Genomic DNA, 27,986 nt, shown 5'->3' with positions numbered 1-27,986 from the left:
CTGGCATCTGCCTAACCGACAGTCACACAGTTCAACTCGCTCTCAGCTGTCTATGAATATGGTAGAGTTAGGACTTTCATGCGCTCTAACAAAACCTGGCTAATTGGGTTAATCGTTAAGTAAATGTTTACTTATGTTGATAGCATTCCTTGTTACTCAAGCAAGTGCTTCTGTTTTCTGAAAGGTTGGTTACCATATTGAAGGGAAGCTGGTTGCAATTGAAAAGGGTGTTGAAATTGTAGCAATAATATGAAACGTTTGAGTAACTGAGATAGGCCTATTCACAATAACCAACCCGTTTAAACGCAGACTGGCATAACTGCCATTTTTGAGAGGCAGCATGCCCTCTATAAGCACCACACAAAAAGACAAGGATACCTTTGTTTTAGATTTGGAGTCTGATGTTCCTTCTACTCGCATATGACCAGTGTTGGGAGGGTTACTTTTAAAATGTATTCCATTACAGATTACAGAATACATGCCCTAAAATGTGATTTGTAGATTACTCAAGGTGAGTAACGTATTCTATATACGTTGGATTACTTTAAAATTGTATTAGCTAAATTACATTCAATGCATTTGTTAGGCCAAAATGTTGAGCCCTGGACTATTATTTACCTACTATTCTCAATCATCTCAGCAATCAGCATAAAAGTGTATGAAAGATTGTGTAAAAACACTAAGGGCGATACAGAATGTACATCAATAAAGGTCCTAGTGGGAATTTTGGGGACTGATTTACTGCAAGTAACTTACTGCAAGTAACAATAAGAATATGTAACACGTTTCTAATACTAAATGGAAGCATCTATTTTGTCACCATGCCGAAAGTTTAAGTAATGTGAGTTGTTTGGGGGTATGGGCATCAGGAGCGACGTCACCTCATTTGGGCCTTGGCCTGCCTTAGTAAAGAAATCGTGACACCCGATCTGCAGACAGCAGAGCGAAAGTGTGAGTTGGGAGAAGGAAACCGAACCACATCGGGAAAGATTGAGAACAGCGACCTAGAGAACAAATTTGAAGTGAAACCAAGATTAAAGCAAATGAATTAGGAGGAAGGTTACCCAACGACACAATTCGAGTTCAAATGCATTTGATTTGGTGACTAACTTGAGAGTTAGTGACGTGCTTGAAATGGTAAGTACAAATTTTCATAACTACGAAATATGAATACCGTTACAGCTTAAATCGGTAACGGGGATACCCGTACCTCTATAGTATGTGCAATAAAGTATTATTTATTGTATTAGTAGTATTAACAGGTTTGTGTTTATGCACGTGTTTTTTTGTGTGTGTGTGTGTAAAATGTATATATCTAAGGGACATGGAACCGTAACTAGTTGTGTATTGTATGCGGTTTGTGTGAATATAAATATCAAATGTAAAACAATTATTACAAATGATTGTTGGATAAAATAACTCAATCCTCGTGCTTTTCAATTGTGAGAGAATAGCAAAAATAAATCTCAAGATGTAAACAGGAACATTGTGCTAGGGGTAAAAAGTGTTTCTTCATACCTGTAAAAGTGATTAGCCTATTACATTTTATCTGGCAAGGCTATTGGCCCTCAGCTTTTGTCCATGGTTTTGGAATAGAGAAATAATACGTCAAATGAATAAAGGAGTTGTTTCCCCTCTAAAGCCAGGCACACTTATCTGGGCCACAGTGAGAGAGAGATGGGAGGAAGGAAGCAGGCAAGGAGGGGAGCATGAATGATCGCTGCTGGTTGAATTTAAACACAGACTATTGTTCAGCATTAGGACTTAAGTGGTGGGACAAATCGAAATTGTTTCCTTGACACAGGCCTAGTCTAACCTAATTTCAGCATAGTAGGCTAAGGCCTAATTTGTGCTATTCTATTCCAAACTCTACATGATAAATACAAAACTATGCGTCTTTAGAACTTAAGTGATAACTAATTTGTATATACTATACTTAATCATATATGAAGTGTGAGATCACTACCAGTGGAGATTGCACTTGTTGAGTTCACCCTCGTGGTTTCCTGTCAGGCTAAGGTACTCAGCATCTCAGCCTTGACTTCTCCAGGGCTGGCTTCCTCATCGGACACCGAGGCCAGAGATCACAGAACCTGTCAGGACACAAATCATACTTACTGGAACCTATTATTGCACTTCAAAATAGCTTGCTGACGTTTCATTTTTATCTGCAATGTTTTGTAGGTGCTGTGGCGTTAAAGGGATCTTTCTGTTGGGGCTCTGTTCCTCACTTGTCTTCATTTCATTTGAGAGTGTGCTAAACTGCCTTCCCCAGACATAGATTACAAGTTAATCAGTCATCTGACATCTGTAATCACACCTTGTGATAGCACACCTTGTTGAGTAGTACACATGCAGCTCACTGAAGCTAATGTTGACATGCTGCTGTGTTGACATTTACATTTAGTCATTTAGCAGACGCTCTTATCCAGAGCGACTTACAGTAAGTACAGGGACATTCCCCTCGAGGAAAGTAGGGTGAAGTGCCTTGCCCAAGGACACAACGTCATTTTGGCACGGCCGGGAAATTGAACTGGCAACCTTCAGATTACTAGCCCGATTCCCTAACCGCTCAGCCACCTGACTCCTGACTCTGACACTGCACCTGGTGTGTGCTACACTTTGGTTGTGGAGAAGGTTCCCCGTTGTGAACAAGTGTGCAGAACCACAGATTATATATTACAGGAGATGTTACTGTTTGTGATTAATACAGCAGTGTCACAGAAATCATCAAATGTCAAAACCTTTGTTTTTAACATGTTTTCTGTTTGGACTTTCCCGGTGACTTCTCTTAGGAGAATGGCAGGAGCCGTCTGCAGCAGGCTCAGGAGGAGGTGGAGGAGGTGAAGGTCATTATGCTTGATAACCTCAACAAGGCTGATGAGAGGTCTGGGAAGCTGGGGGAGTTGGAGAACAGGGCTGACTCACTACTGGCAAAGGTGAATGGAAAACAGGAAATGAAATCAAATAAATCAAATAGCCACACTAGGGCTTTACTTAACACAATAAAGGCAACAATACACTTGACACAATTCATTTAGATGTTGGCAATGGAAACTGCTAATGTGAAGCTACCATAGCCGGTAGTATTGCTCAAAGATGTCTGTCATGGCTGTAGGAGTCATTGAATCACAGCACATCTTTATATTTTAGGAGCAAAGGTAAGAAGGCACAGAAGCTCTTTATTAGTCTATCCTGGAAGTAATGCCCAGGGTCCATAGGAATCCAAGGAATAACCAGGAAATGTCATATTGGTATCTATAAATACACCCTAGGTGGAGTTGGAAAGGAAAGAATGCACATTTTACATCCTGATTGCAGTTTATGGGGATATTTTTATCTAGGCATTTCCTATTGTTGAGATGAATGATCGTCCACAGTAAACGAAGGACTTCCTGTTTGAGTGGGTCACTGCGATAAACAACATGGTTGTGAGAAAGCGGTATTTTAGAACTGCAGAATGTGAATCTTAATGTAAAAAACTCTGTATTAACAGCCTGCAATTATGTTTTCAGAGTAAGAATTTTGAAAAGACTACAACAAAAGTAAAGAACCAGGAGCGATGGGAGAACATGAAGTTGAAGGTGGTTATGGCAGTGGTAGGAGGGATTGTTGTTGTCGCTGTAATTGGAATTATTGCATATTGTTTGTCAGAAAAAAGTTAAAACAGCACCACAAGCGAAGACAGAAGTCCTCATGCGACCTTGGAGCCACATGACTAAATCGGGTCAAGCAAGCCCAGGTGGAACTCACAGGTGGTCTACATGGATTGAAGTCAGATTGCAACAATTGGACAAACCTTTTATTTTTTTAGGATTTCCTGCATGATATTGTTTGTGGAAAAAACATTTCAAACAACACGGTTTGTTATATACTTTTTGTTTAGAGGTGTTCTAAGCTGTATGCTTCCTGTGCACATCCTGACATGGTACCACCACTAGCTCGGCTGCTTTCTCTTGTTCAACGGTAGCGTCTTCTGCTGGCCCTAGTCAGTATTCGCTGGTCACAATTTCAAAAAGGTCCGCCAACACCACAGATATGGCTATTGCATAAACTCTCTGTGATCTGTTTCATAACTAAGTAATGAGAAATGATAAAGCTTCATATGGACTGTTAATGGTAATGAACAGTCATGACAACCACATATTTTTTTCTGCTTTTGTGGTTGGGTTACATTTACATTTAGTCATTTAGCAGACGCTCTTATCCAGAGCGACTTACAGTAAGTACAGGGACATTCCCCCCAAGCCAAGTGCCTTGCCCAAGGACAAGGCACGGCTGGGAATCGAACTGGCAACCTTCAGATTACTAGCCCGATTCCCTAACCGCTCAGCCACATGACTCCCTGGGTTAAGAACTTCACTCATTGGGCATAAGAAAATATCGATTTGTATTGATGAATTGTTATGCTAGCGGGTTTCTGTACTTATGCACTGTAGCCTATGTATTTATTTTTCAGTAAGTAAGTTAGCCATTGAGTCAAATGTGAGTCGAAACGTGATTTAGTTTTTAGTTAGGGATTTTTCATATGGTGTCTTGTTCCTTTCCTCATATTAGCCTAGCCTAGAAGGTTATGCTTATAAAATAGATTTGCCCATGGGTATAAGGTTTTTGCGCATAAAACATTCGATTAACTGCCACTTTACAAGTTTAATACCATTTGGTGCATTTATTCACGTCAATGCGATAAACTGTATCAGAAGATGAATAATTGATTGTGTATTTTCAAACATTTCAGAATAAATTATAATAAAATTACAGTTTTTTCCCCCACAAACACGCTCACCCACACAAACATATACTAGGTGAGATATACTTGAGCTACAGTTGAAAGAATGAAACTGAAACACCCCAATGATTAAATGATCAACATACCAGGTTGAACTGAAAACAAACATTTATTTATTTATAATTATTTTTTTATTAGCAATTTCAACAATGTCAAATACAATTGAATTTACAAGATACACATTTGAGTGAATAAAATAAACAAACTTAAAATTAAGAGTATACATGTACCAATATAAATTTAATTTACCTAAATTAACGCTAGGGGAAATAAAAGTTTATATAAATATATTTAAGTGAGTACAGATTGTTACTGTTTTAATTGCCTTTTGTTTAAGATAATTTTTTATTGACAGAATATACTGTCTGAGCTCTCCATTCAAAGCAATATAGCATGGTGTCTTTCTAATGAATTTGCATTTGTGAATAGGATATTTGGCCATAATAATAATAAGATTAATTATATATACACAGATGTTTTCCCTTGAACCGTCTGCTAGCCCAAACAGTACATCCTTCCAAAACAAACAAAGATCAACCTCAATATTCTCAGTAACAAATTTACAAAGATTTTGCCAAAATTTCTTAAACAGTTGAACAACGCCAGAATAAATGCTGAAAACATTACTTTTACGTTAGAGCCGCTTGTTTACGCACTGTACAGCGTGAATTGTAATTGGTCCGAAGTATGGGACGTCTCGTATGATTTGGCATCGTCATACCCGGTAGAATGATGGAGAACTAGCCAGCTAACTATATGCTAACGTTATGTTGAAACAGATAAGGTGAGTCAACTTTTGTTATACTTTAGCTTAGGTTTGTTAATACAATCATAAATTCGTGTGCTATTTCAGGTATGTAATGTGTGTCGTATTTAGTGATATCACGGGACAAATGCTTTAACTGAACTCTTAAAACAAATGAAAGCTAACGTTAGCCAACTTAGCAAGTTACCAGTAGCTAGATATGTATGTGGCGAGCTAGAGTAGGATGGCAGCTACTAGCAAGTAGCGAGCCAACTCGCTATTTTCTTCTGCCGGTGCAGCAATTCAAAATTTACCCATTTCTGAAAACAAGTGAGGATGGCTTCGTACTTTGAGGAACACGACTGTGAACCAACGAATCCTGAAGAACAGTATCGTCAGAATGCACTACTAGAACTGGCCAGGTGAGGGTTAGGGTATCTAACCGAAGTCAGACATGATTCTGAAGTTGCCATACATTTTTGAAAGATTCTATCGATTGTAATCGACCAGACATTAAGTAATTGTTGTTCTCTGAAAAGGTCCCTGATGCAGTCAATGTCCCTGATGGACATTGACTCCGGAACATTTGACATATCAGATTGGGACGAGCGTCTTCCTCCCCCAGCTGCCAAAACAGCTGTTCAGACGCTACCGGCCGTTATCATCTCCCCAGAGCAAGCCGGTAAAACACCGTAATCAAGTAAAAAAGGGACTTTTGGACTGTTTTAGTTCTGGGATGGTTCAATATCGAGCTGTTCGATCATGTGTATGATGTGACTACTGGGTTTGCATCTAAATCTTCATTCCCCAGACAAAGGACTGAAGTGCCCTGTGTGCCTGCTGGAGTTTGAGGAGCAGGAAACCGTGCGTGAGATGCCCTGCAAACACCTATTCCACTCAGGCTGCATACTGCCTTGGTTAGGCAAGGTAAACCTCAAAATATTAGCATTCTCTGTCTTTGGACCTTTCCTGAAGTTTCCTTATGTATTCCCATTCATAGCGGAACAAGACTGTGTATCAAACATAAGTCAATAGATGTTCTTAGCTTGGCCATGCTTTTACTTAATGAGATGAAATGGGAATGAATTGATGTACTGTATCCATTTGGTTGATGTGAATATACCATTGTTATGTGATGCCAGACAGTTAGCAGCTAAAAACAGGATTCGCTGCTTGTGATCTCCACAGACAAACTCGTGTCCACTCTGCCGCCTCGAGCTACCAACTGACAACCCAGAATACGAAGAGTTCAAGAAGGACAAGGTAGAAAAGCAGCTTATCAAAGTCTACGTGATGTCGTAACTTATTTATCGAGGCGGTGGAGATATGATGCATGGCCAACCCAAGCCAAGCCATCTACTTAACAGTAGGGTTGGGCGAACGATGCCTTGTGAAGTTTTGGTGGTTTCTTCCGGTGTTGTGCCATCAGATGCACGGCTGCCATGAAAAGCACCCCCTTGCGGGAGCTTGCGCGAACCACTCTTATCAAAAAGTGAAGGTTTTCGTCTTGATATCGCAACCAAACAGAGGGGAGACCTATATTTGGTACCTATTTTTCTCAGTCTCACATGATACTTTTTTTGTTATATAATTTTTTGTTATGTCATATTAGTCCCCTCAGTGTACAGTAAGAATCATTTGATGCTGGGATATACATAACAGACAATAGAGGGGGGTGCATTTCGTGGCAGGGTTGTTGTATTCCTTCCTGCCACGAAATGCACCCCCTGCTAACTCTGACTAGGAAAGTGTTACATGCCTGAAACTTACTGTGTTTACACGTACTAGCCACATCTTGTGTAATGCACACACTCACCAAACTCACTCATGTAGGTAATCCTCAAATAGAAAGGAACCCTTTGTTCCACAAAAGTATTATATTTGATGTAAATAAACCAGCCTAACAATGATTTATGCCAAAACAATAATACATTAAATAACATTTTAAACAACATTTTTAGACGGAAGTCATAAGTAGTGACCTGCAAATAGTGTTATTAAACTTTGATAAATATTAAAACACATGAACTAATATATAACAATACAGAAAAATTAATAAATGACTTGGTGCAAATGAGATACTGAGATAAAGGTGGCTTGTGCGTAGTGCAATAGGTGTCAGATGGACTTATAATAGGTAAATAAATGTCAGTGGGAGTCCTTGGCCTTGTTGAAGAGGCCAGTAGCAGATGGAAAGAAACTGTTCTCATGGCGTGAGGTTTTGGTCCTGATGGACCGCATCCTTCTGCCGGAGGGGAGTAGCTGGAACAGGGAGTGACCAGGGTGGGAGGGGTCGGCCACAATCTTCTTCGCTCGCCTCAGGGTCCTCGAGGTGTGCAGGTCCTCAAGGGTAGGCAGATTGCAGCCGATCACCTTCTCAGCAGTGCGGATGATACGCTGCAGTCTGCTCTTGTCCTTGGCAGTGGCAGCAGCGTACCAGATGGTGATGGAAGAGGTGAGGATGGACTCAATGATGGCTGTGCAGAAGTGCACCATCATTGTCTTTGGCAGGTTGAATTTCTTCAGCTGCCGTAGAAAGTACAGCCTCTGTTCTGCTTTCTTTGTGAGGGAGCTGATGTTCAGTTCCCACTTGAGGTCCTGGGAGAGGATTGTGCCCAGGAAGTGGAAGGACTCCGCAGTGTTGACTGGGGAGTCGCACAGGGTGATGGGGGTGAGTGGGGCTGTATTCTTTCTGAAGTCCACAACCATCTCCACTGTCTTAAGAGCATTGAGCTCTAAGTTGTTCTGGCTGCACCAGGTCACCAGGTTGTCAGCTTCCCACCTGTAATCAGACTCGTCCCCGTCAGAGATGAGCCCAATGGGTGGTGTCGTCCGCAAACTTCAGGAGTTTGACGGACGGATGACTGGAGGTGCAGCTGTTGGTGTACAGGGAGAAGAGCAGAGGGGAAAGGATGCAGCCCTGAGGAGATCCGGTGCTGATGGACCGGGAGTCAGACACTTGTGTTCCCAGCTTAACGCACTGCTTCCTGTCAGACAGGAAGTCTGTGATCCACCTGCAGGTGGAGTTGGGCACTTTCAGCTGGGAGAGCTTGTCCTGAAGCAGGGTGGGGATGATGGTGTTGAAGGCAGAGCTGAAATCCACAAACAGGATCCTGGCGTAGGATGCTGGGGAGTCCACGTGCTCTAGGGTGAAGTGGAGGGCCATGTTAACTGCATCATCCACAGACCTGTTGGCTCTGTAGAAAAACTGCAGGGGGTCCAGGAAAGGGTCTGTGATGGATTTGAGGTGTGCCAGCACCAGATGCTCAAAAGACTTCATTACCACAGAGGTCAGGCTAAACTAGTGTCTTAGTTTAACTACATTGGGCGTGACAAAGGTACAGACCAGATCCAAAAAAGGTTACAAATGTGGCTTTTTGGAAACCGACCGTTTTACAGCGGTAGTTTCAAATTGTGAGATTTGCATAGGAAAGAGGTGTCAATGGACTTTGAAATTCACTGTATGTCCATTTTACCCACAAACTGTCTTTATAGGGGTCAGATGGCTGAGCGGTTAGGGAGTTGGGCTATTAATCAGAAGGTTGCCAGTTCGATTCCCGGCCGTGCTAAATGACGTTGTGTCCTTGGGCAAGGCACTTCACCCTACTTGCCTCGGGGAAAATGTCCCTGTACTTACTGTAAGTCGCTCTGGATAAGAGCGTCTGCTAAATGACTAAATGTAAATGTATTCAACTATGACAAAGGCATGTGAACCTTTGGTCTGTTTTCAGGACAGCTGATATTCTGGATCAGAAGGTTGTCGTTTTTGACCGGTCTGAGTAGCCAACCCTACGCACAGGCTAACTGCATTAAAATGTCATGCCTTTGAACCTATACATTAGTATGAAGAGCCATGTGAAGTACTTTGAACCTGCTAAACATAATACATTTCCGTTGGTAATCATAGCTGGGGTATATTTCCTCAGAATGCATTGGTTCGCGTTCGTTACTATACGGTTTGAATGACGAGTTTTAAGGATTTTGTGTTGAGAAAAACATGTTATTTACACAGATAACCAACAATCTTCTCTTGAATTCTATATAAAAAAAGTATAATGTGAGACATGTCTCCCCTCCGTTTGGTTGCGATATCAAGACGAAATCCTTCACTTTTTGTTTTGAGTGGTTCGCGTGTGCTCCTGCGAGGGGGTGCCTTTCATGGCAGCCGTGCATCTGATGGCACAACACCGGATTGTGCCGCCCAAAGAGCCGAACTATCGGCGCATTGAAAATGAACAGTGACATCTAGTGGTTAGCTAAAATTATAGCAGCCGTAAACTGGCTGAATGAGGCGTAGTGGTCTTCTCCGACCAGGGGCGGGTCTAGAACATTTTTCATGTGGGGCCAGGCTGGGGCACAGACTCCGAATGAGGTGGTCCATGTATTAAAATACATGTAAACAGTGAACCAGTATAAATAGTCCTACATTGGAGGTAATAATACGGTATATTATTGATAACAAAACATTATTCTGTGTGAAAATGAATTCAAAATAAGTCATTTGAAATGTGATATGAAATAACTCAACAGTAGTAAAAGCACATTGCCTGTGGTAAATGCAATGCAAGCAAGAATCTTTTTCCATCATACATGTATGTAGTTGTAAACAAGATTCAGCAAACACATGTATGGCAAACACATTGTTTAGAAGTTGTAAGGAACCAACGTTTAAGTGACATCAAAGTGCCAATAACTTTTTTTTATGTTGTCAGTCAATAAGTTTGATACCACACATTTAACATCCACAGCAAGAAATTATAAAAGCTGGATATGCCTGTTACGGTGACGGAGGGCAAAGCGTCCAACAAAATCATCCATGTCCAATGATCTTGCTCTCCGTCTCCCCTCAATGCTCAGTACTCCCATATTGCTCAGCCTCTCATCACTTACTGTTGTGCACAAATTATTTTTAATAAAGCGCAGAGAGCCGAGAAACTGCGCTCACAACTGGCACTGCTAACGGGCAAGGCTACAGCTATTAGACACAAGCGGAAAAGGTGATGCAACACTTCTTTGTAGGGTTCGAGAAAAGTGGTAAACTCCACAACACTGGACCATTCCCACATTGTGCGTTTCTCTGAACAACCTTCCTTGCCTGATGCAGCTCATGTTTGAGATCCTCAAGATCACATTCATACAGGCTTGCCAAACCTAAAACCATTTCCTCTGACAAAAAGCTCTTACTTTTGGAGTTCAGTGCTTGTTCCCTGGTTTTGCTGAAACGCCTCTTCATCTCTGCATTTAAGTGATCCAATAGGGTAAAATACACCCTTCCTAAATGTATCTTTGTCCCCTTCCTTGCACCTGTAGTGGACTCGACAAGAAATCCACCAAGTCTTAAGCTCCGTCTTTACTTCAAACGTTTCTCAACAGTCTCAACTGCAATATTACACTGCTTTGCTATGTCCACAGTGTTGCCAAAGCTCATCAAAATAGGATTCCTCTCTGTATCCCTCTAAAGTGTCCTGTAGTGCCTGGATCAGGTCCACGGCCCTTGCTAGATCAAGTGATGGCGCTTGAAGCATGTCAGAGAGTAACTTGGTGTCCCCAAGAATGTGAGGTCTATTTGAGTAAGTAGGCCTCGTGCCTCCACAGATCTTTCCGCACCGTTATCCACTTCTATCTCATGAAGTACACGTAGTACAGCTGGTAGTCTGTCCATGAGGTTCTTACATGCCCGGTGACAAGATTTGATTTATAGTCAAGGCCATACTTGTCCAGGCACTGTATTATTTTTTGAGTGAGTCCCTCTGCATGTAATTGACTGTCTCTCTGGATATCTAAAAACTTTCATGAACTGCACCATTGTAATAGTACCTAAGTACTAATGAAAGTTGCTCATTTTTTTTAGGTCTTTTGTTTCATCAGCAATGACTGAGGAAAAACTCACTTTCCTTAACTTCCCTGATTTATATCTTCACGTACCATATCTGACAGGCATTCCAATATTTCATTTTGAATGGTGTTACTGGTATATTTTGCATTTCCTGTTGCTTTCCTTTTTTTCAATCTGTGGATTGTGTTTAGAAATCAGTTCCATTATTTCTAAAAAAGTTCCCTGTTTTGTGATGCATCTGTCTCAATGTGTCCACTTTGTGAAATATTTTGTATGGCTGTAAGAAACTAGCCTGGTCCTAACCAGACTCTCGTACATTTCATTTATACAGAGAGTCTGGCCTCGCTCCATTGACAAGCGTTGACTTCCTTGTAGGCGGGTACTCTGTTGAAGTTTAAAACTATTGGATCTGCCCAGAGCCACTCTGATCTGCCATAACCAATCGCTAGCGTTCGCCTTAGCCAATTCCTTCACCACTACTGTAACAGAGCTAGCTGCCGTAGCTGGAAAATCAAACTTTTCCCGAACCCTGTGGGGAGGAGGGCCACAACATCATGGCCACCAACAAAACTCAGCAAAACTTGTTCTTGCTCCGGCTTTAGTTTAGATTCAAAGGAAATGCCTTCATTTGTGGCTGTTTTGGCCCATCTGCCAGACACTTGGATATATCTGTGAGGGTAATAGAGATTCAGCTTTAAAAACTACCAGTACATGGATACATGGTTGTTAATTTATATTAATGCTCAATTCCTTATCAAAAAATGTTGCAACTACATCTGTGTCTCATATGGTCACACACTTGGTCATCATTAATGTTTGTTCAGGCTTTTGTTATCAACCTTCATGTAAGATTAAAGGTTAAAAACCTTGTGGTTGGGACGGTGTGGGGTGTGCTCAATAGAATACGAAACACAATAGAATATTACATAATGGAATCAAAAAGTTTGATATTAGTTATATTATTGTTTTGTTTTTGTCTATATTTTTTAGAGGATGTAAATTCTACACCATTTTAAGTAGAAGTTGATTTTATTTTAGGGTTTTACCAAAATACTAGCTTCATTAAGTTAAATGTATTAAGCTGAAGATATCTTTTTACTTTTTTTACTTAGTTATTTCATTCATGTCACCAAAAAAATTGTGTGCAGCTCTATTTAGGCAAATATCTATTTTGCTTAGTCTTATGTTTAAGCAAACATTATATATAAGTATTAGTTGCTTATGATTTAGCAATAACATGAACTAGATATACCTTTACTTGCTGAATGCTGAAGTGCAGATGATGGGGCCTCGTCCTCTCCAGGTTTGTCACCAGTAAAGTTCCTAGGAAAAGACAGGCGTTCAAAATGTCTTAATGCAGGTAAATATATAATTTAAGATATATATTTTAATACTTATCCAAAATGAATGATCAAGTTATTCCTAGATATCAAAGAAAATGGTGGCATACATTGTGGTAATATATTCAGTATGGTTAAACCTCCTAGTATACTGTGTATTAGTTTCAACCTCCATCTGATCTCTGCCTGTAATACACATACCTTGATTTGCAGAAAAGTCAGTGGACTACTGCTCCTTCCTCCCATCCCTGTCATCACGCCTTTCTGCCTCTATATCTCTTTTTTTTCCTTCAAAATGAAGACATTTTTCATTGGTCCTATTGCCTGTATCTGTCTGTCGATCCCTGAATAAGTAATAATGCATTTTTCTCAGTTAATGTTACTTAGTCAAGTCACAAAATAATGTATTTTCTAAAGCTGAAATGTTGTCTTTATGCCTATTATCTTGATATAGATAGTACATTTGGTTGTATAAACATATGTCCTTTGGCCAAGGTTTATGTAATTCAGTGTTTCCCAACCTTTTTTGCCATGGCACAATTTTTAGTAAAAAATAGTAAAAGAATCCCACGGCACACCAGTATATAAAAATATAATAAAATTGCACAAACATGCATTGCTTCAAATGACATATAAATCTAGATATTAGGCTATATAAAAAAATAGTACTCACATTTAACGTGAAACTTGAGCTAAAGTCAGGTAGGAACACAATAAGTATGTTTTTGGTGATGATAAAACAACACATTTACATATCGTCGCTGTCGGGGGGGGAAACTAAACTAGACGCAAATCTTCAAATGCAAAAACGTTATCCTTTATGGACAGTGTTTGAGTAAATAAAACACTGTAATTACGCAAACATCAGTTCTTTATTTTCCCTCGCATTACAAACAAGCAGAGATCTCTGCAAACTGTGCGCAGTACAATCTAAATGGAGACGGGAGGTATGGAGTTATGAGGTTTGACTGACAGTTTGAGGAGCCATAGGATAAGGATGACCAATGGCATACATTTTATAAAACAATGACAAAATATAGAGAGGTTCAATGTTTCGGCCCAACAGCACAATGACATAGGCCTATTCCTATTTGTAGCACTCATTTTTTAAGTAGGCCTATGTTTAACGGACCTTGTAGTATTGACTTTTGAAAACTACACAAGAACTTTGGTTTCACTATCATACTGGCATGGCATGGTTGGTTTACTACAGCATGTAGTGAAACATGGTTCTCACAGCCTAGCTGTCTTTAACTTCAGCTAGTCATCGTTAATGAGCATTCTAGACAGTAACAGAGTGGGGCTAGCTCAATCTTAACTTAGCATCCTAGATTTACACATTTAACGCGACACATGCCAAACTTCAGTTAACTTTCCTATGTCGTTGTTCTTCTTTTCTTTCAAAGTCTGAATAAAACTCCTTTCTCCGACCGTTTTTCCGCCTGCCTTTTCTTCTTGGCGACAAGGGCTAACCAACCACAGCACAATGTCGCCGTCTGTTTTCGCGTACTATTTACTCAGATATGACAACACGTCACGGTATCACAGCAAACGGGAATGGGTGCAGTGGCCACTTGCATACATAAAATGAATTATAAATAAATCAAAGCACTGTAAAATATCAGTTTTGGTTCAGAAAACTGCTAGTAAAGAATGAATACTGACAAGTCCAACTACCTATTACATTCCGACTGATCGAGTGGGGGGGCACTTGGGGTGGCCAATTATATTTTGGGGGTGGCCTGTGCCACCCCTGGCCACCCCTGTGACCCGCCCCTGTCTCCGACGGTTGATTAGACGTTATTAAAAATTTTAATTAAGGCTACATGTGTTCATTTTGATCTGATTAGTGCTGACACATTAAAATGTTGTGATACAATTTTAACAGCCTACAGATGTATGATTTCTCACAGTAAATATTAAGGTTCCTAGCACTGGGATGCAAACTCGAGTCTTCAGGCTCGCGTTACCGAGACGTTAGCGAACATCGCTTTAACCAACTACACCACCAAAATCCTTGTTGATTCGGTGGACGGTCTTTATACGATACGGTCTTTATATCAATTAAACTCGATTACACAGATTGATTTTTCTTAACATTTGTAATAAGTAAGCTTATTGTGAATTGGGGGGACTTTATTATTAGTAATTATTATTACTGTTGACGAATCATTAACGTTTGTTTTAGGGGCACTGTATAGAGTACCTTAGTCCTATCATGTTACGTTTCATTTCAATAAAATAACAAAACACTAAATATGATGATGTAATTATCATAAGTGAACGGATTTATAATGATTACAATACAGATTAGGCAAAATAATAATTACAAATTGAAGAAACTTGAGCGGTGCCTGGAGTCATGTTGGTTTGAGGTGTTACTAAATGTTAATGTTTGCTTATACTCACGTCACGTTACCACAATCATGTTTAAGTTATTGGGGGATAACATCACAATGTTCCCATACTCTTGACTGCTTCCTTCCTCCAGTAGTATCCATATTATCTCTGCTCTTTTGCTAATAACTGTCTGCTTCTCTGGTGTGTGATTTGTCTTCAACAAGAAGCGGTGGCTTCGTTCCCTCTATGGCTCTGGTTCAGAAGAGCAGCAAATCTTCGAACCAGTTTGTGACGTTTGAAGCATTGAACGTCACCAATCATGTGGTTACCGTAATTTGACACAAGCTCCAAAACACTTTTTCCAAACTGCGTATTGGTTTTGCCACACAAGCATCGATGCGTCAGTGCCATACGTCCCACCACTACTAAACAGTGTTTGCGTGTGTCTTCCAGGAAAGGAGGAAACAGCGAGAGCACAGACTGGAGGATCTACACGGAGCCATGTACACATGATGAGGACATGCACCAGAATGAGTCTGTCACATATCTATCACAGGGCCACATATAAGCCGAAAATAGAATGTGTGCTGTGTGAGGTTTTTATGTCTGTAAATATGTGCTTTATATGCAGTCCATTGGAAAAGCATCTCTTTTGTCATAGCGTTTTAAATTATGTATGGTCACTATCATAGTGAAGTAAGCTCTCAGCTGATATGAACTTGATTGTCTTTGCCTTAAATTGGCATGTTACCCCTTCCCCTCATGATGCAATATAATGACCAAAAACTATTATGAAAATGCTGTAGGTGAACCCTTGACTTCTTGCCCCATCCCTTACCTAAGACAGTAAGTAGCTGTGGCATTGATGGCTGCTTTGGTATATAAATCCTTTCTTGAGGTGGGTGAAGGAAAGTCAAATCCGTTTATCAAATGAGACCAAAGCACAGTTATTTTGAGTACTGTAAAAACGCATACCGGGAGTTTTATCAAAGCTTAAGACATTTAGCAAAAATGCAGTTTTCCATTTCTTCAAACATTAAAAAGAACGGTACGCAATGAGGCCTGTTGTATTTTCCAGGAAAGGGAAGGTAGAACAGGTGTGTTGTGCACAGCTTAGATGGGTTTAGAATGTACTGTATGAAGGGACTTGTTTGGGATTCATGCCATTCTTAAGTCTGCTTTGCCGTCACAGATTTCGAACGGCTGTGCTCATTTCATATGCCCATCTGCCTTGACCTGTCAGAAAGATTCACATTCAGTTCAAAGAACAATTCATTCGCTTATAGTTCATCAATTTTATTTCATATTTGAATATAAATCTCTGACAAAAGAAAATAACTAAATGATAGACAAATCATACATATTTACATACGGAATTTATAAAAGAAAACAAAAAATATTCTCTGCATTGCCTTTTACTGTATGGGAGTCATTGGCATACCCATTTGAGGAAATTGAGTAAAATACATATTTTACATTTGTCAAAGATTAAAAATTAGCACAACACCTTTCTAGACATTTTGTCTGCTTGCGTATTTCAATAATTCCAGAAATTTTTCAACATACAGGCTGTCCTCAGAAACTGGTATTCTCTCACTCTTGTGTATCCACACATACAGTAGCTACACAATTTGAAATAAGTGCAGGATTCTGGAACAAAAACACTTGGAAATGCCATCTTTTGCCGGTTGACCATGAGAACAGTAGTCTTAACCCCGTGTACATTTTTCATGGAAGCTGCCGGTTGAAGTCTCTAACCTTGATACTACATTACAGTAACGTGACATTGTTTTTATATGGTTCTTTGAGAGAGAAAAAATAAAACATTGTCTGACCTATGATAGCAAAAAAAAACTCAAGGGAGCTATCTGACCCACATGGTTTTAGCATGTGAAACAACCCAAATACAGATTGCTTTTTCTCTTACGGCTTTTCTTTTGTATGGAAAGAGAAACCGTTAAAATTCTGAATCCGAGTGGATTCCAGTCTTTTTTTGGCAAAAGTCATCGGAAATTCCATTCCCACGTCTGCGCGGAACTACTTCAAATTCATTCAAACGTGGAGGTAGCTGACAAGACAAAACATGTTTTGGTGGCTTATAAACCATCCAGTGGTTGAACAGAATAAAAAGAATCAATAATGACATCATATGGTATAAAGCTGTGATGATGATTCTGCCATTAGGTACCTCTGAAGGTCACTGATCTAAGAGCTTACAGAAGAGAGCCAATGGGAGCACAGCGTTCAAGCAGCTCACCTGAATCCAACGACCAGCATTCACCTCTAAGTGGTACTACAGTTTAGTTATATTCTGTGACCTAGGGATATTTGGTAGTCAGTAACTTGCTTGTTGTGTTTTGAACCATACTGTTTAGATATTTTACAATGCAAAATACTTTTTCATTTATCATTCATTTGTTTACAGATCACACATCTTTGCAACAAATAGATTTCAACTGGTTCAGAACATCAGGTTAATTGCACAAGGTCTCCATGCATCCTCTTTAGTTTCACTCTTGATGCAAACATCAAGTGTCTCGCTAAAACACAGACAGACTGTACTGTAGGATTCTGTTGACGAGATAACATTGCCTGTGATGTTCTAATAAGGCTTCCAACGGACCAGCCTGGAATCAATACCACAGACCCCACCCCGTCTATCAATGACGGGAGGCCCATACTGTCTCAACGGTTATAGTAAACAAAAGCCTGTGTTCCACGTCAGCATCAAAAAGCACTTTTCCAACACACCTTGGTAAGGCGCAGGCATAACTCCACCACTTTGGAGTGTATACTGCCCAAGAAATGGCAGCTATTGCACCAACAAAAACTTGGAACTAACCAAAAATTACCCAAACTGAAATGTAACCTGTGGCAGCAGATGGCACTGAAGGGAGCAACTTAATAAAGGTAGGAAATGGGAAATGCAGTGAGAGTGTTTGAAATGCAGAGATAACTACAATGTATAATATGTTCTCAAGAGTATAATGTATGTAATGGCTAAAATACAAAGATTATACTTTAAACACAAACTCGTATCACTTGCCCTCAAAAGGCTGTTATTCGGGCACATATTTTGCACAAATAAACGTTGTCAATTTTCTTGTAAATTAACAAGGATTTCCCAAATCAGGTCATTCATACTTGATTGATAAAGAAAAGGTGAGCGCACAAAAACTTTTCAGATACATAACAGTATACTTCTATCTATGGTATCACTTCTCAAACATTCAATAGTTTCTACTAACAATGCTTTAACATTGGCTGAGTACACACAAAAACCAACTCAGACCAAGTCGCTTGAAAGAACGTATTCTCTCGATGGAGGTGTGGCGTGCAGACAGGTGCATAAAAACGGCATGAGAGGGTGGGCCACACCCAGCACCCAGTAGAGAAAGGTTGTGTAAAATGTGGCAGAAATCAAAACATTATTTGTGGTTTGACAAGAGACCCTTGTTCGTTCTTCCATATGCGTTAGAGAACACTGGTGGGCTCCCGTAGCCTCAGTGATGAGGCAAACATCTCCTATTTTCAGTATATAGAAGATTACCGAAGGCCATGTGTGCCAACAGCCGTCTTAAAAAACATTCGAAGCACCGATACCCCCCCCCTTCTGCACATTCAGCCTTCGTTAAAGTGTTCCTACGAGATACTGGAAGGACCGTAGTGGACTACCGGACGGCTTGCAGCGACACAAAAAACAATATAGCAATACAGACACATAACCCTAGTGTGTCAACCTTAGATATCCACGTCTCGTCTCTCCCTGTGCCATCTTGACCCCCCCTCCCCCCCACAATGCCTGTTACTTAGTAACTCTGGAATGAGAGTTGCCGCTCTCTCTTGGTGGTTTCCCCTGGGAAGGAGCTACAACATGGCTATGCTCTCCGGGGTGCAGTTAAGATGGGTGGATGTGCTGCTGCCTCCAGGGGACTTGAGGCCTTTGGAACCCCCGCCTAGGGTCCCCGCCATGGACCCCGGGCCCATCATCACCCCCGAGCCGTGGTGGTGAAGCTGCTGCAGGCCCGCCATCATAGTGTCGTTGGTAACCGTGCCAAACTCATAGGTGAAGGTGCCGTAGAAGACCAGAATGTCCACGGTGAAGACCCACTCACAGATGGCTGCAGCATGCTGGAGCACAAAGCTCTCATGGATGAAGAAGATGCCACCTGAGAAGGCAGAGTTAAGGAGCACAGCGTGATGGAGCACCAGACTCCATGCTTTTACGGGCTGTATAGTCGATTGTTACAGAATGAGGGTTTTTACACATTTGAGGGGAGCACGCTTGATCGGTAATGTTCGGAATTGACGAGGCTTTGTCCGGCCAGGCTGAAATGAGAACATCTGTTTCTCCGGCCTCATTCCCTTCCAACTACAGGATCAGCCATATCTCCGAAGGGCTGACTACAAACAAACTCATCTTATTTATGATCCACTCAGACCAGTGTTTGTTTTGTCAACACCAGCTTTGACTCTGTTTCTCTGACAACCTTTTATTTCAAGACTAAATTATAACAACGTAAATTTTACGGCGAGATTACTCTAATCTCTGAAGAAACCAGACGAAATAGCTGTTTCTGTTCAGGCAGTCAACCTAAATCTGAGTGTTTATGTTTTCCTTTTCAACCAATCATTTACATGCATAAATCTGCAAGTGCAAGTACAAATTCTCACTGCCTACATGCATCTTTCTCATATCTTCCCTGCTGGGTGCATGTTTGAGCAAATGCCGGCTTCCAGTATTACTAATGTGAATAAGTTAAGCCTTGTCAGAGCTTGCTAATAAATCTAGCTAGTTTAAACAGCAGTAGCTGAAACCATTAGCTGGCCTCTAAAATAGTCGCATCTTCACCAGCAGCCTGTCAGCTGGAAAGAAATAAGAAACCATCTGTGGACACATTTCTCTTCTACTAAAACCGATGCAAAGACTTGAGTATTTGCAGCATGCCTTATCGATTCAAGATGGGCAGAAAAAACACTATGACTAAACACATGGTTCAGATTATGCTAACTTCTAAAGAGAATTTGTACCGCCAGGAGAAATATCCTTCAGAAAAATCAATTTCAGTATCATGAAAATTATGACTAAAACATTGCCTCACTGAGCACCACAGTTATAATTTTGACTTTAAAACTACAATAATGTGACTTTCAACCACTACAATTTTCAATAAGCGACTGAGACAAACTAAATCCTGAAACATTTCAATTAACACAGACCCCAAGAACCTTATTCTGACAGCCAGTCTCTACACCTCCCCTCATTTCTATGGTCTGCCCTTCCTTTATAGACCTCCCCCCCCCCTTCCTGTATCTGTAGGAATTCTGCAACTCATTGCTATACTCCACCTGAAAGCAATTTCGCCTCCCCAGATGGGTGGCTGGGCATTCACAGCAGGGGAGGCAACACTCGACAAGTCTAGTTGTACTACACTCACAAAGCATGTCACATCAGTCCCCAACAGAAGCCATGATAACCTAGTGACTTGACCTAAGGGAGGGGGGGGCTCTCCCTGTCTCCCTCTCATGAACACCCCCCCCCCCCCTCAGGTCGTCGTGGTGAGGATACTGAGGACGAGGGAGACCAGCGCCCCGGCGGCCAGCGCCACACGCACGTGGGCCATCCAGTAGTCGAGGGCGGTGACGGCCACGCGGTAGGTGAGCACGCACTGCAGGCACACAAAGAGAAGCCCCGCGGGGAACGCCACGCCCGCTCCCACGTAGTGGAGGGACTTGGCATGGTCCACCTGCCCGGGAAGACAGACACGCAAAACCAGTACATACAGCTTCAGGAGGAGCTGCCACAGGAGACGGGAATACCAGGGTGAATTTGAGAAGTATGCGAGCTGTAGCAATTGCTGCACCATGTGCACAGGGGTACACATGGCTTCAGGGCATATTTGGGCCTGACCCACATACAGGAGTAGGTGGCTGAAGAAGCAGAAAGTTACCTGGAAGTTTCCCACCATGACCAGTCCCACAGCGTTGGTGCAGCCAGACACTAGGGCACTGGTGTTTACCCAGCTGCCGTGGCTGTGCTCTATCACCTGGGCATAGCGCAGAAGGCACACCATCACCACTATAGATAGATAGAGATAGATAGATAGATAGAGAAAGAGAATGGGAGGGAGGGGTGGAGGATGGAGAATGGGAGGGAGAGAGGGAGAGACAGAGATAGAGAGACAGGATGGGAGCAGAGGGATGGAATGAAGACGACCAGAGTAGAAAAGGGGTGAAGAAGTGGGGATAAATAAGACAGAAAAGGAGGAAGGTCGTAGGGGGAAGGGAGTGGAGGAAAGGCCACATTCATTATTGATAAGAAACCGAAGCGCAGGCTATTTAAAGCCCTCGTGGTACTTTACTCCACTCGTGGACCCAGTCTGCTGGCTAGTGGCTAGCTAAGCCCCACTACTTCAAAACAGTATCCTACATACAAACAGAATTTGAGACTCTCTGGACTCCAGTAAATGAGAAGACCCAACTAGGAGATCTCAAGGATAAAGCCAAAACGTACTATATATTGAGAAAGTTCAGGTGGTACCACCTGAACTTTCTCAATCACTCGACACAATGTCCCGGTTCATTGTCGAACAAATGAGCCAGTCGAAACCCTGTCAGGCCACCCCTCAGTGTCATCACTGAATGGCGGTGTGAGGAATGATGAAGGCCTTACCCATGAAGGCTCCGACGTTCCCAATCAAGCTGAACAGGCAGCTCTCTGGTGGGAAGGAGCCACACTTACTGCAGGGCAACACGAGAGAGAGAAGGACACAGGATCAAGGAGTGAAACAAGAAACCACAGGCATTTCCGTCATGACAACGACAGGTTTTGACATTGGCAGAGTAGATATAACCTGTGACATTGAAAACACTGCAGATGTTTTTTTTATGCTCTCAGAATCTCTTGATGCATTTCTAAAGCTGCAATATTTGTCAAGACACCTACTCATTGTATGAATGACAGATGCTGTTGCATCTTACAATGCATACAGTAACACACAATAGCATTTTGCCCCCCCTCCCCACCCTTGCAGGTTTTAACAATAGCAGTTCATGCAGCATGTGGGTTAACGATTCCAGTGGCTCTGCAACATCAAGTGTTAATTCACTGTGGGACAATCACTGTGTTGCAGATGGGCAGACAGACGTTTGTGAAGACAGAGGTAGAGAGACAGGGAGGTGGAGTGGAAGGGGACCTGATAAGGGGGATATCCTGTATGGTGCAGCATGTCTTTGGGAAGCCTGGTCGAGGTATCTCCTCTGTGCATGTCACATTGTAAGACCTGCACACAACACATAAAATACATCAATTTAGGATCTAAAAAAATTGAAATAACTGAAAAACCCAGTTGATTTATAGGTGGTTAGTTTCCGGCAAACTAAATACTCAATGAATATTTCTCATGAAATTGTTTATCTGACAGCCCTTACCAGTTCTCAACAGGACAAACATGATGGTTCATAACAGCCATGGCATAGCTGTGGAGTTCAAAAGAACATCAAAACATCAAATCAATTCTCTGTCCCTTGACACCCCACTTCAGAACAGTCTGTAAGGTCCTGAAATCCTTTCTCAGTACCTCAATGGACATGCTGTTTAGACGACAGTTTGCATACTCACACTATCCATATTCCAGTGATGGAGAAGGCAGAGAGGCTGACAGGCAGGACAATCCAGGCAGTCATTGGGCTGGCAGTGTGCTGGCGTTATCCAAAGCATGAGGGAGAAGAGGGCTCCAGGCGGGAGAAGCAAGACAACAGGGGGGCTAGGTGGGGGACACTAACAGGCAGGGACACACACAAGGGGGGGGCATGAGAGGAGGACGGGGAGGGTGGTGCAAGGCTTCAGCTGCAGCAAGCACCGCAAACTGGCAGCTTGGGTAGAGAGGAGATACCGAGCAGAGGGGTGAGGTGGAGACAGGACACAAGACAGAAAAGGGGAGAAAGTCATTAGTATGTTGTGTTTTGTTACCTGTTCAAAGTATTGACAGTCTGTAGGCTATATAGCACTGAGGCGACATGAGCAGTATCATTTAGCAAAGTGTGCAGTTACATCTGACCTTCAGTCAAAGAGGTTACAGTGAACAGAGACTGACCTGTTAATGAAAAGAACACTGTAAGCTCCAATTAAAAGGTGCTCTTATTGTCCAGTGAGGCTTATTGTCCTATTGCACACGTTTGCACGTGCACTTTATGAAGAAATATGTCAAATGTGAGGGTCTTATTTAGTTCTGTGTAGTCTCATGTAGTTCTGTGTTGTTTTATGTAGCTCCATGGTCCTGGAGGAACGTTTCAGATATGATTGAAATTATTATAAAAGCCACTTGAATTTGACAAATAAGCAAAAGGCTAACTTAGTTTAACTAGCCAGGGAACATTACAGGGATATGTTTCCACTTTTCTAAGTGTTGTGACTATCTCCATGCAAAACGTGAGAAATAGAGAAGTGACAGTGATTTTGTGGAAATGACTTAGTCACTCTTAATACACCGCTAACCTTCCCTTGATGTAAATGTTTCACGTTTCAATGTGGAAAACATTACTTCAATACATGTCACTATATTGATTGACTGATTCGGTCTCAATAGATTTAAAGTAAAGTCTAAACAAACTCAGTGTATTATTCAGATGAATCATGTTGGCTACAGCACATTATGATATATGACAATGATCCATAAACCAAAGTACCAGCGAGACCATATACTGCCTTTACGCTACAGTAGTTGGCCTACCATCTATTTGTTTCAGTCATTCCCTACCTAGATAGTCTACCCATCTGTGGTGGCGACGGCCGAGTCAACACTCAGATTAACATTACTAAATAGCATTTTTCCCCTAACAGCAGTATTGCAAACACTAGGCTAACAGCAGTGGTCGTGGGGACTAGCTGACTGACTCCATTCAAATTGAAATCCAGTCTGTCACAAACTGAGCCTTGTTTACATAGCTGCTGTGTTGGTCCCGCTGGCTTGTTAGGTATTTAGCAAGCTCTTACTTACTTATAGCTAGTTAGCTATAAGTAATGATAACGCTCTTGTCGAGTTAGATCATCATAAACCGTATGAAAACGCAGCCATATGCATCTGGCAAGCTAGCTAGCTGAACTACATTCAACGTGGGTACTGTAGCTAGCGCTGTAGACTATCTTAACTGCAGCAGTAAATGTGTTATTAGCTAACTAACGCTAAACTAGGCATAGCAGTTGTTTATACTTAGTATGGCTGCAGGCGGGCTACGTTAATGTGTTTAACTAGTTATTAAGAGCAAGGCTAGTTAGTCTCCCCTTTCAACAAGCTAATGTTAGCTAGCTAATTGAAGCAAACGAACAAAAGAGATGGAAAGGCTTCCCATCTGTCTGGCTTTGACACCCAGCCGCATGACAGCTGTGGACACATTACATGCCAGTTAAACGTTTATATGAAACCTATATGAAACAAGACTTTCATTACTTTTTTACGTACCCCTAATCCTGATGCACCAGCCTCACGAACCTCAACAACCTTGATTTCCCTTTAAAACTAGCCTTTCCTTCAGGCCCCACACAGTTTTGCTAGCCACTCATGCGTTAGCACTGTACTTGTAGTTTATTTGTGGGAATACTAGCATTGCATCGATAGATTACGTTCTTACTAAATACTACATCACCCAGCTAGTCAAAGCTGGGTCCGAGCGACTGAATCCCAAATCGTCCAATGAAAAGTTTTTGTTCCAAGGCAGATTAAATGAAATATAATTTTACTAACTATACAAAACTTAATAGCTGTACCTGTTTAGGTGGACTATCATTTAAAATCATGTCAGGCTTGGCTTTCTTATGCTGGGTACACACCACATGATAATCGGGCCGATTTCCCCCTTCCGACAAAATGTCCCGATTATCTTGATGGTTCTACAGATTATTTTATCAGATTTTCCATTGGTGTGAGGTGTGTTGAGTGAACCTGCTCCGAAGAAAGTCGGAGCCGCCCCGATCGCGAATCGTAAATATGCAATCATCCTGATGGGGGGAGCAAAACGGCTAAATCTAGGATTTTTTGGTCCTCACGTTTGTGGTCTCTCACATTTTGAAAATCTTATAAGATTTAAAAAATATTTTAGTGTGTACCCAGCATGTAAATATTCAAAAAAAATCTGATAAAATAATCTGTAGAACCATCAAGATAATCGGGACATTACCTAGGATTGTCAGAAAGGGGTAAATCGGCCCGATTATCCTGTGGTGTGTACCCAGCATAAGAAAGCCAAGCCATGCCTGATATGATTTTAAATGATAGCCTACCTAAACAGGTACAGTAGCTATAAAGTTTTGTATAGTTAGTCAAAATATATTTTATTTCATCTGCCTTACAAAAACTTTCAACAAAGATATCCTATACGAGGAAAAGTAAAAAAGGATGATAAAGGAAGGGAAAACGTGTTTTTGGCGAACACTTTTGTATGGAATGCCTTGTTAGTCAAAATTAAATAAATAAATAGGTCAATAAATAGATAAATACACAAATAAATAAATATGGCTTTGAAATAAACCCTGAAATTACAAAAATATGGCAATAAATATATAGATATAGCATCATAATTATATAGCTGAGTCCATTAATCAATACATCAATAAATACATTGGCTTATTTCAAAATGACGTTTTTGTAAAGATTACATTTATTTATCGTAGCCAACTCACCTGGTGGTGAGTTGGCTACGATGGTGGGGGAAGACGCCGGTCAGGCCTGGCAGGCCCAAACGTAATGTGAGGGTCTGCTGGGAACGGCTGGCAGAATCCCCTGTCAGAAGGAGCTTCAACTCCCACCTCCGGGAGAGCTTCGACCATGTCTCGGGGGAGGCCGGGGACATTGAGTCCGAATGGGCCATGTTCCGGGCCTCCATTGTTGAGGCGGCTGACCGGAGCTGCGGACGCAAGGCGGTCGGTGCATGTCGCGGCGGTAACCCTCGGACTCGGTGGTGGACGCTGGAGGTGAGGGAAGCCGTCAAGCTGAAGAAGGAGGCCTATCGGACTTTGTTGGCTGGTAGGACTCCAGAGGCAGCTGATGTGTACCGGCAGGCCAAGCGGAATGCGGCTTTGGTGGTCGCGGAGGCAAAAACCCGGGCGTGGGAGGAGTTCGGCGAGGCCATGGAGAATGACTTCCGAACGGCTTCGAAAAGGTTCTGGACCACCATCCGGCGACTCAGGAGGGGGAAGCAGTGCACTGTCAACGCTGTATATGGTGGGGATGGTGCGCTGCTGACCTCGATGGGGGACGTCCTGGATCGGTGGAAGGAATACTTTGAAGACCTCCTTAATCCCACCAACACGCGTTCCGACGTGGAGGCAGAGTCTGGGGACATTGGGGGGGGCCCTTCTATCTCTGGGGCTGAGGTCGCCGAGGTGGTTGAAAAGCTCCGCGGTGGCAAGGCCCCTGGGGTGGATGAGATCCGCCCGGAGTTCCTTAAGGCTCTGGATGTTGTAGGGCTGTCTTGGTTGGCACGACTCTGCAACATCGCGTGGACATCAGGGACAGTGCCTCTGGACTGGCAGACCGGGGTGGTGGTTCCCCTCTTTAAAAAGGGGGACCGGAGGGTGTGCTCCAACTTTAGGGGGATCACACTCCTCAGCCTCCCTGGGAAAGTCTATTCAGGGGTGCTGGAGAGGAGGGTCCGTCGGATTGTCGAACCTTGGATTCAGGAGGAGCAATGTGGTTTTCGTCCTGGCCGTGGAACTGTGGACCAGCTCTATACCCTCGGCAGGGTTCTGGAGGGTGCATGGGAGTTCGCCCAACCAGTCTACACATGTTTTGTGGATTTGGAAAAGGCGTTCGACCATGTCCCTCGGGGGCTCATGTGGGGGGTGCTCCGGGAGTACGGGGTACCGGACTCCCTGATCGGGGCTGTTCGGTCCCTGTACGACCGGTGCCAGAGTTTGGTCCGCATTGCCGGTAGTAAGTCGAACTTGTTCCCGGTGAGGGTTGGACTCCGCCAGGGCTGCCCTTTGTCACCGATTCTGTTCATAACTTATATGGACAGAATTTCTAGGCGCAGCCAGGGCGTTGAGGGGGTCCGGTTTGGGGACCTCAGGATCGGGTCGCTGCTTTTTGCGGATGATGTGGTCCTGTTGGCTTCATCGGGCCGTGACCTCCAGCTCTCACTGGAGCGGTTCGCAACCGAATGCGAAGCGGCTGGGATGGGAATCAGCACCTCCAAATCTGAGGCCATGGTTATCGACCGGAAAAAGGTGGAGTGCAATCTCCGGGTCGGGGAGGAGATCTTGTCCCAAGCGGAGGAGTTCAAGTATCTCGGGGTCTTGTTCACGAGTGAGGGAAGGATGGAGCGCGAGATCGACAGGCGGATCGGTGCGGCGTCCGCAGTGATGCGGGCTCTGCATCGGTCCGTTATGGTGAAGAAGGAGCTGATTCGAAAGGCGAAGCTCTCTATTTACCAGTCGATCTACGTTCCTACCCTCACCTATGGTCACGAACTGTGGGTAGTGACCGAAAGAACGAGTTCGCGAATACAAGCGGCCGAAATGAGTTTTCTCCGCAGGGTGTCCGGGCTCTCCCTTAGAGATAGGGTGAGAAGCTCGGTCATCCGGGAGGGGCTCAGAGTAGAACCGCTGCTCCTCCGCGTCGAGAGGGGCCAGTTGAGGTGGCTCGGGCATCTGATAAGGATGCCTCCTGGACGCCTCCCTGGTGAGGTGTTCTGGGCACGTCCCACTGGGAAGAGGCCCCGGGGAAGACCCAGGACACGCTGGTGGGACTATGTCTCTCGGCTGGCCTGGGAACGCCTCGGGGTCCCCCAGGAAGAGCTGGTGGAAGTGGCCGGGGAGAGGAAAGTCTGGGCCTCCCTGCTTAGGTTGCTGCCCCCGCGACCCGACCCCCGGACAAGCGGAAGATGATGGATGGATGGACATTTATTTATTTCATGGGACTTTTATTTCCTAATAACACA

General features: G+C 42.8%; 3 protein-coding genes across 6 annotated transcripts; 2 read left to right on the top strand and 1 right to left on the bottom strand.

The window, feature by feature from the left end:
• The first annotated feature begins 851 nt into the window (after positions 1–851).
• vamp5 (vesicle-associated membrane protein 5) lies at positions 852–4,758 on the top strand. The gene is made up of 3 exons (XM_067228075.1): positions 852–1,137; positions 2,796–2,939; positions 3,516–4,758. The coding sequence occupies exons 1-3, from the start codon at positions 1,135–1,137 to the stop codon at positions 3,663–3,665; spliced, it is 297 nt and encodes a 98-aa protein (XP_067084176.1). The 5' UTR covers positions 852–1,134; the 3' UTR covers positions 3,666–4,758.
• A 754-nt stretch (positions 4,759–5,512) lies between these two features.
• On the top strand, positions 5,513–16,640 carry rnf181 (ring finger protein 181). 2 transcript variants are annotated; one of them, XM_067227927.1, is made up of 6 exons: positions 5,513–5,573; positions 5,866–5,956; positions 6,074–6,216; positions 6,346–6,461; positions 6,723–6,797; positions 15,504–16,640. In XM_067227927.1, exons 2-6 carry the CDS (start codon positions 5,871–5,873, stop codon positions 15,561–15,563), a joined length of 480 nt encoding a protein of 159 aa, XP_067084028.1. In that variant the 5' UTR covers positions 5,513–5,573; positions 5,866–5,870; the 3' UTR covers positions 15,564–16,640. The 2 variants fall into 2 exon arrangements, with proteins under 2 accessions (XP_067084028.1, XP_067084029.1); XM_067227928.1 differs by having other exon boundaries at positions 5,526–5,573; positions 5,834–5,956.
• A 2,216-nt stretch (positions 16,641–18,856) lies between these two features.
• LOC136932705 (transmembrane protein 150A-like) lies at positions 18,857–24,630 on the bottom strand. Of its 3 annotated transcripts, none has more exons than XM_067227925.1 (8): positions 24,512–24,630; positions 22,672–22,925; positions 22,482–22,529; positions 22,247–22,333; positions 21,724–21,791; positions 21,002–21,129; positions 20,620–20,848; positions 18,857–19,219 (listed from the first exon to the last, which is right to left on the bottom strand). In XM_067227925.1, exons 2-8 carry the CDS (start codon positions 22,734–22,736, stop codon positions 18,918–18,920), a joined length of 927 nt encoding a protein of 308 aa, XP_067084026.1. In that variant the 5' UTR covers positions 22,737–22,925; positions 24,512–24,630; the 3' UTR covers positions 18,857–18,917. The 3 variants fall into 3 exon arrangements, with proteins under 3 accessions (XP_067084026.1, XP_067084027.1, XP_067084025.1); XM_067227926.1 differs by having other exon boundaries at positions 20,620–20,797; XM_067227924.1 differs by having other exon boundaries at positions 20,620–21,129.
• Positions 24,631–27,986: the final 3,356 nt, after the last annotated feature.

Source organism: Osmerus mordax, chromosome 24 (genome assembly GCF_038355195.1).
Source record: "Osmerus mordax isolate fOsmMor3 chromosome 24, fOsmMor3.pri, whole genome shotgun sequence".
Lineage (NCBI taxonomy): Eukaryota > Metazoa > Chordata > Actinopteri > Osmeriformes > Osmeridae > Osmerus > Osmerus mordax.
The sequence above is the reverse complement of the archived record's forward strand: the minus strand, read 5'-3'. Positions and strand labels throughout refer to the sequence as shown.

Coding starts and splice junctions, on each gene's coding strand:
- LOC136932705 (XM_067227924.1), bottom strand. CDS start 22,736: ATGACTGCCTGGATTGTCCTGCCTGTCAGCCTCTCTGCCTTCTCCATC. Junction 21,792..22,246: donor CAGGATATCCCCCTTATCAG/GTCCCCTTCCAC, acceptor GTTGCCCTGCAG/TAAGTGTGGCTCCTTCCCAC. Junction 19,220..20,619: donor GCTGGTCTCCCTCGTCCTCA/GTATCCTCACCA, acceptor CTGCCTTCTCAG/GTGGCATCTTCTTCATCCAT.
- vamp5 (XM_067228075.1), top strand. Junction 2,940..3,515: donor CTGACTCACTACTGGCAAAG/GTGAATGGAAAA, acceptor TTATGTTTTCAG/AGTAAGAATTTTGAAAAGAC.
- rnf181 (XM_067227927.1), top strand. CDS start 5,871: ATGGCTTCGTACTTTGAGGAACACGACTGTGAACCAACGAATCCTGAA. Junction 6,217..6,345: donor CATCTCCCCAGAGCAAGCCG/GTAAAACACCGT, acceptor TTCATTCCCCAG/ACAAAGGACTGAAGTGCCCT. Junction 6,798..15,503: donor AAGAGTTCAAGAAGGACAAG/GTAGAAAAGCAG, acceptor TGTGTCTTCCAG/GAAAGGAGGAAACAGCGAGA.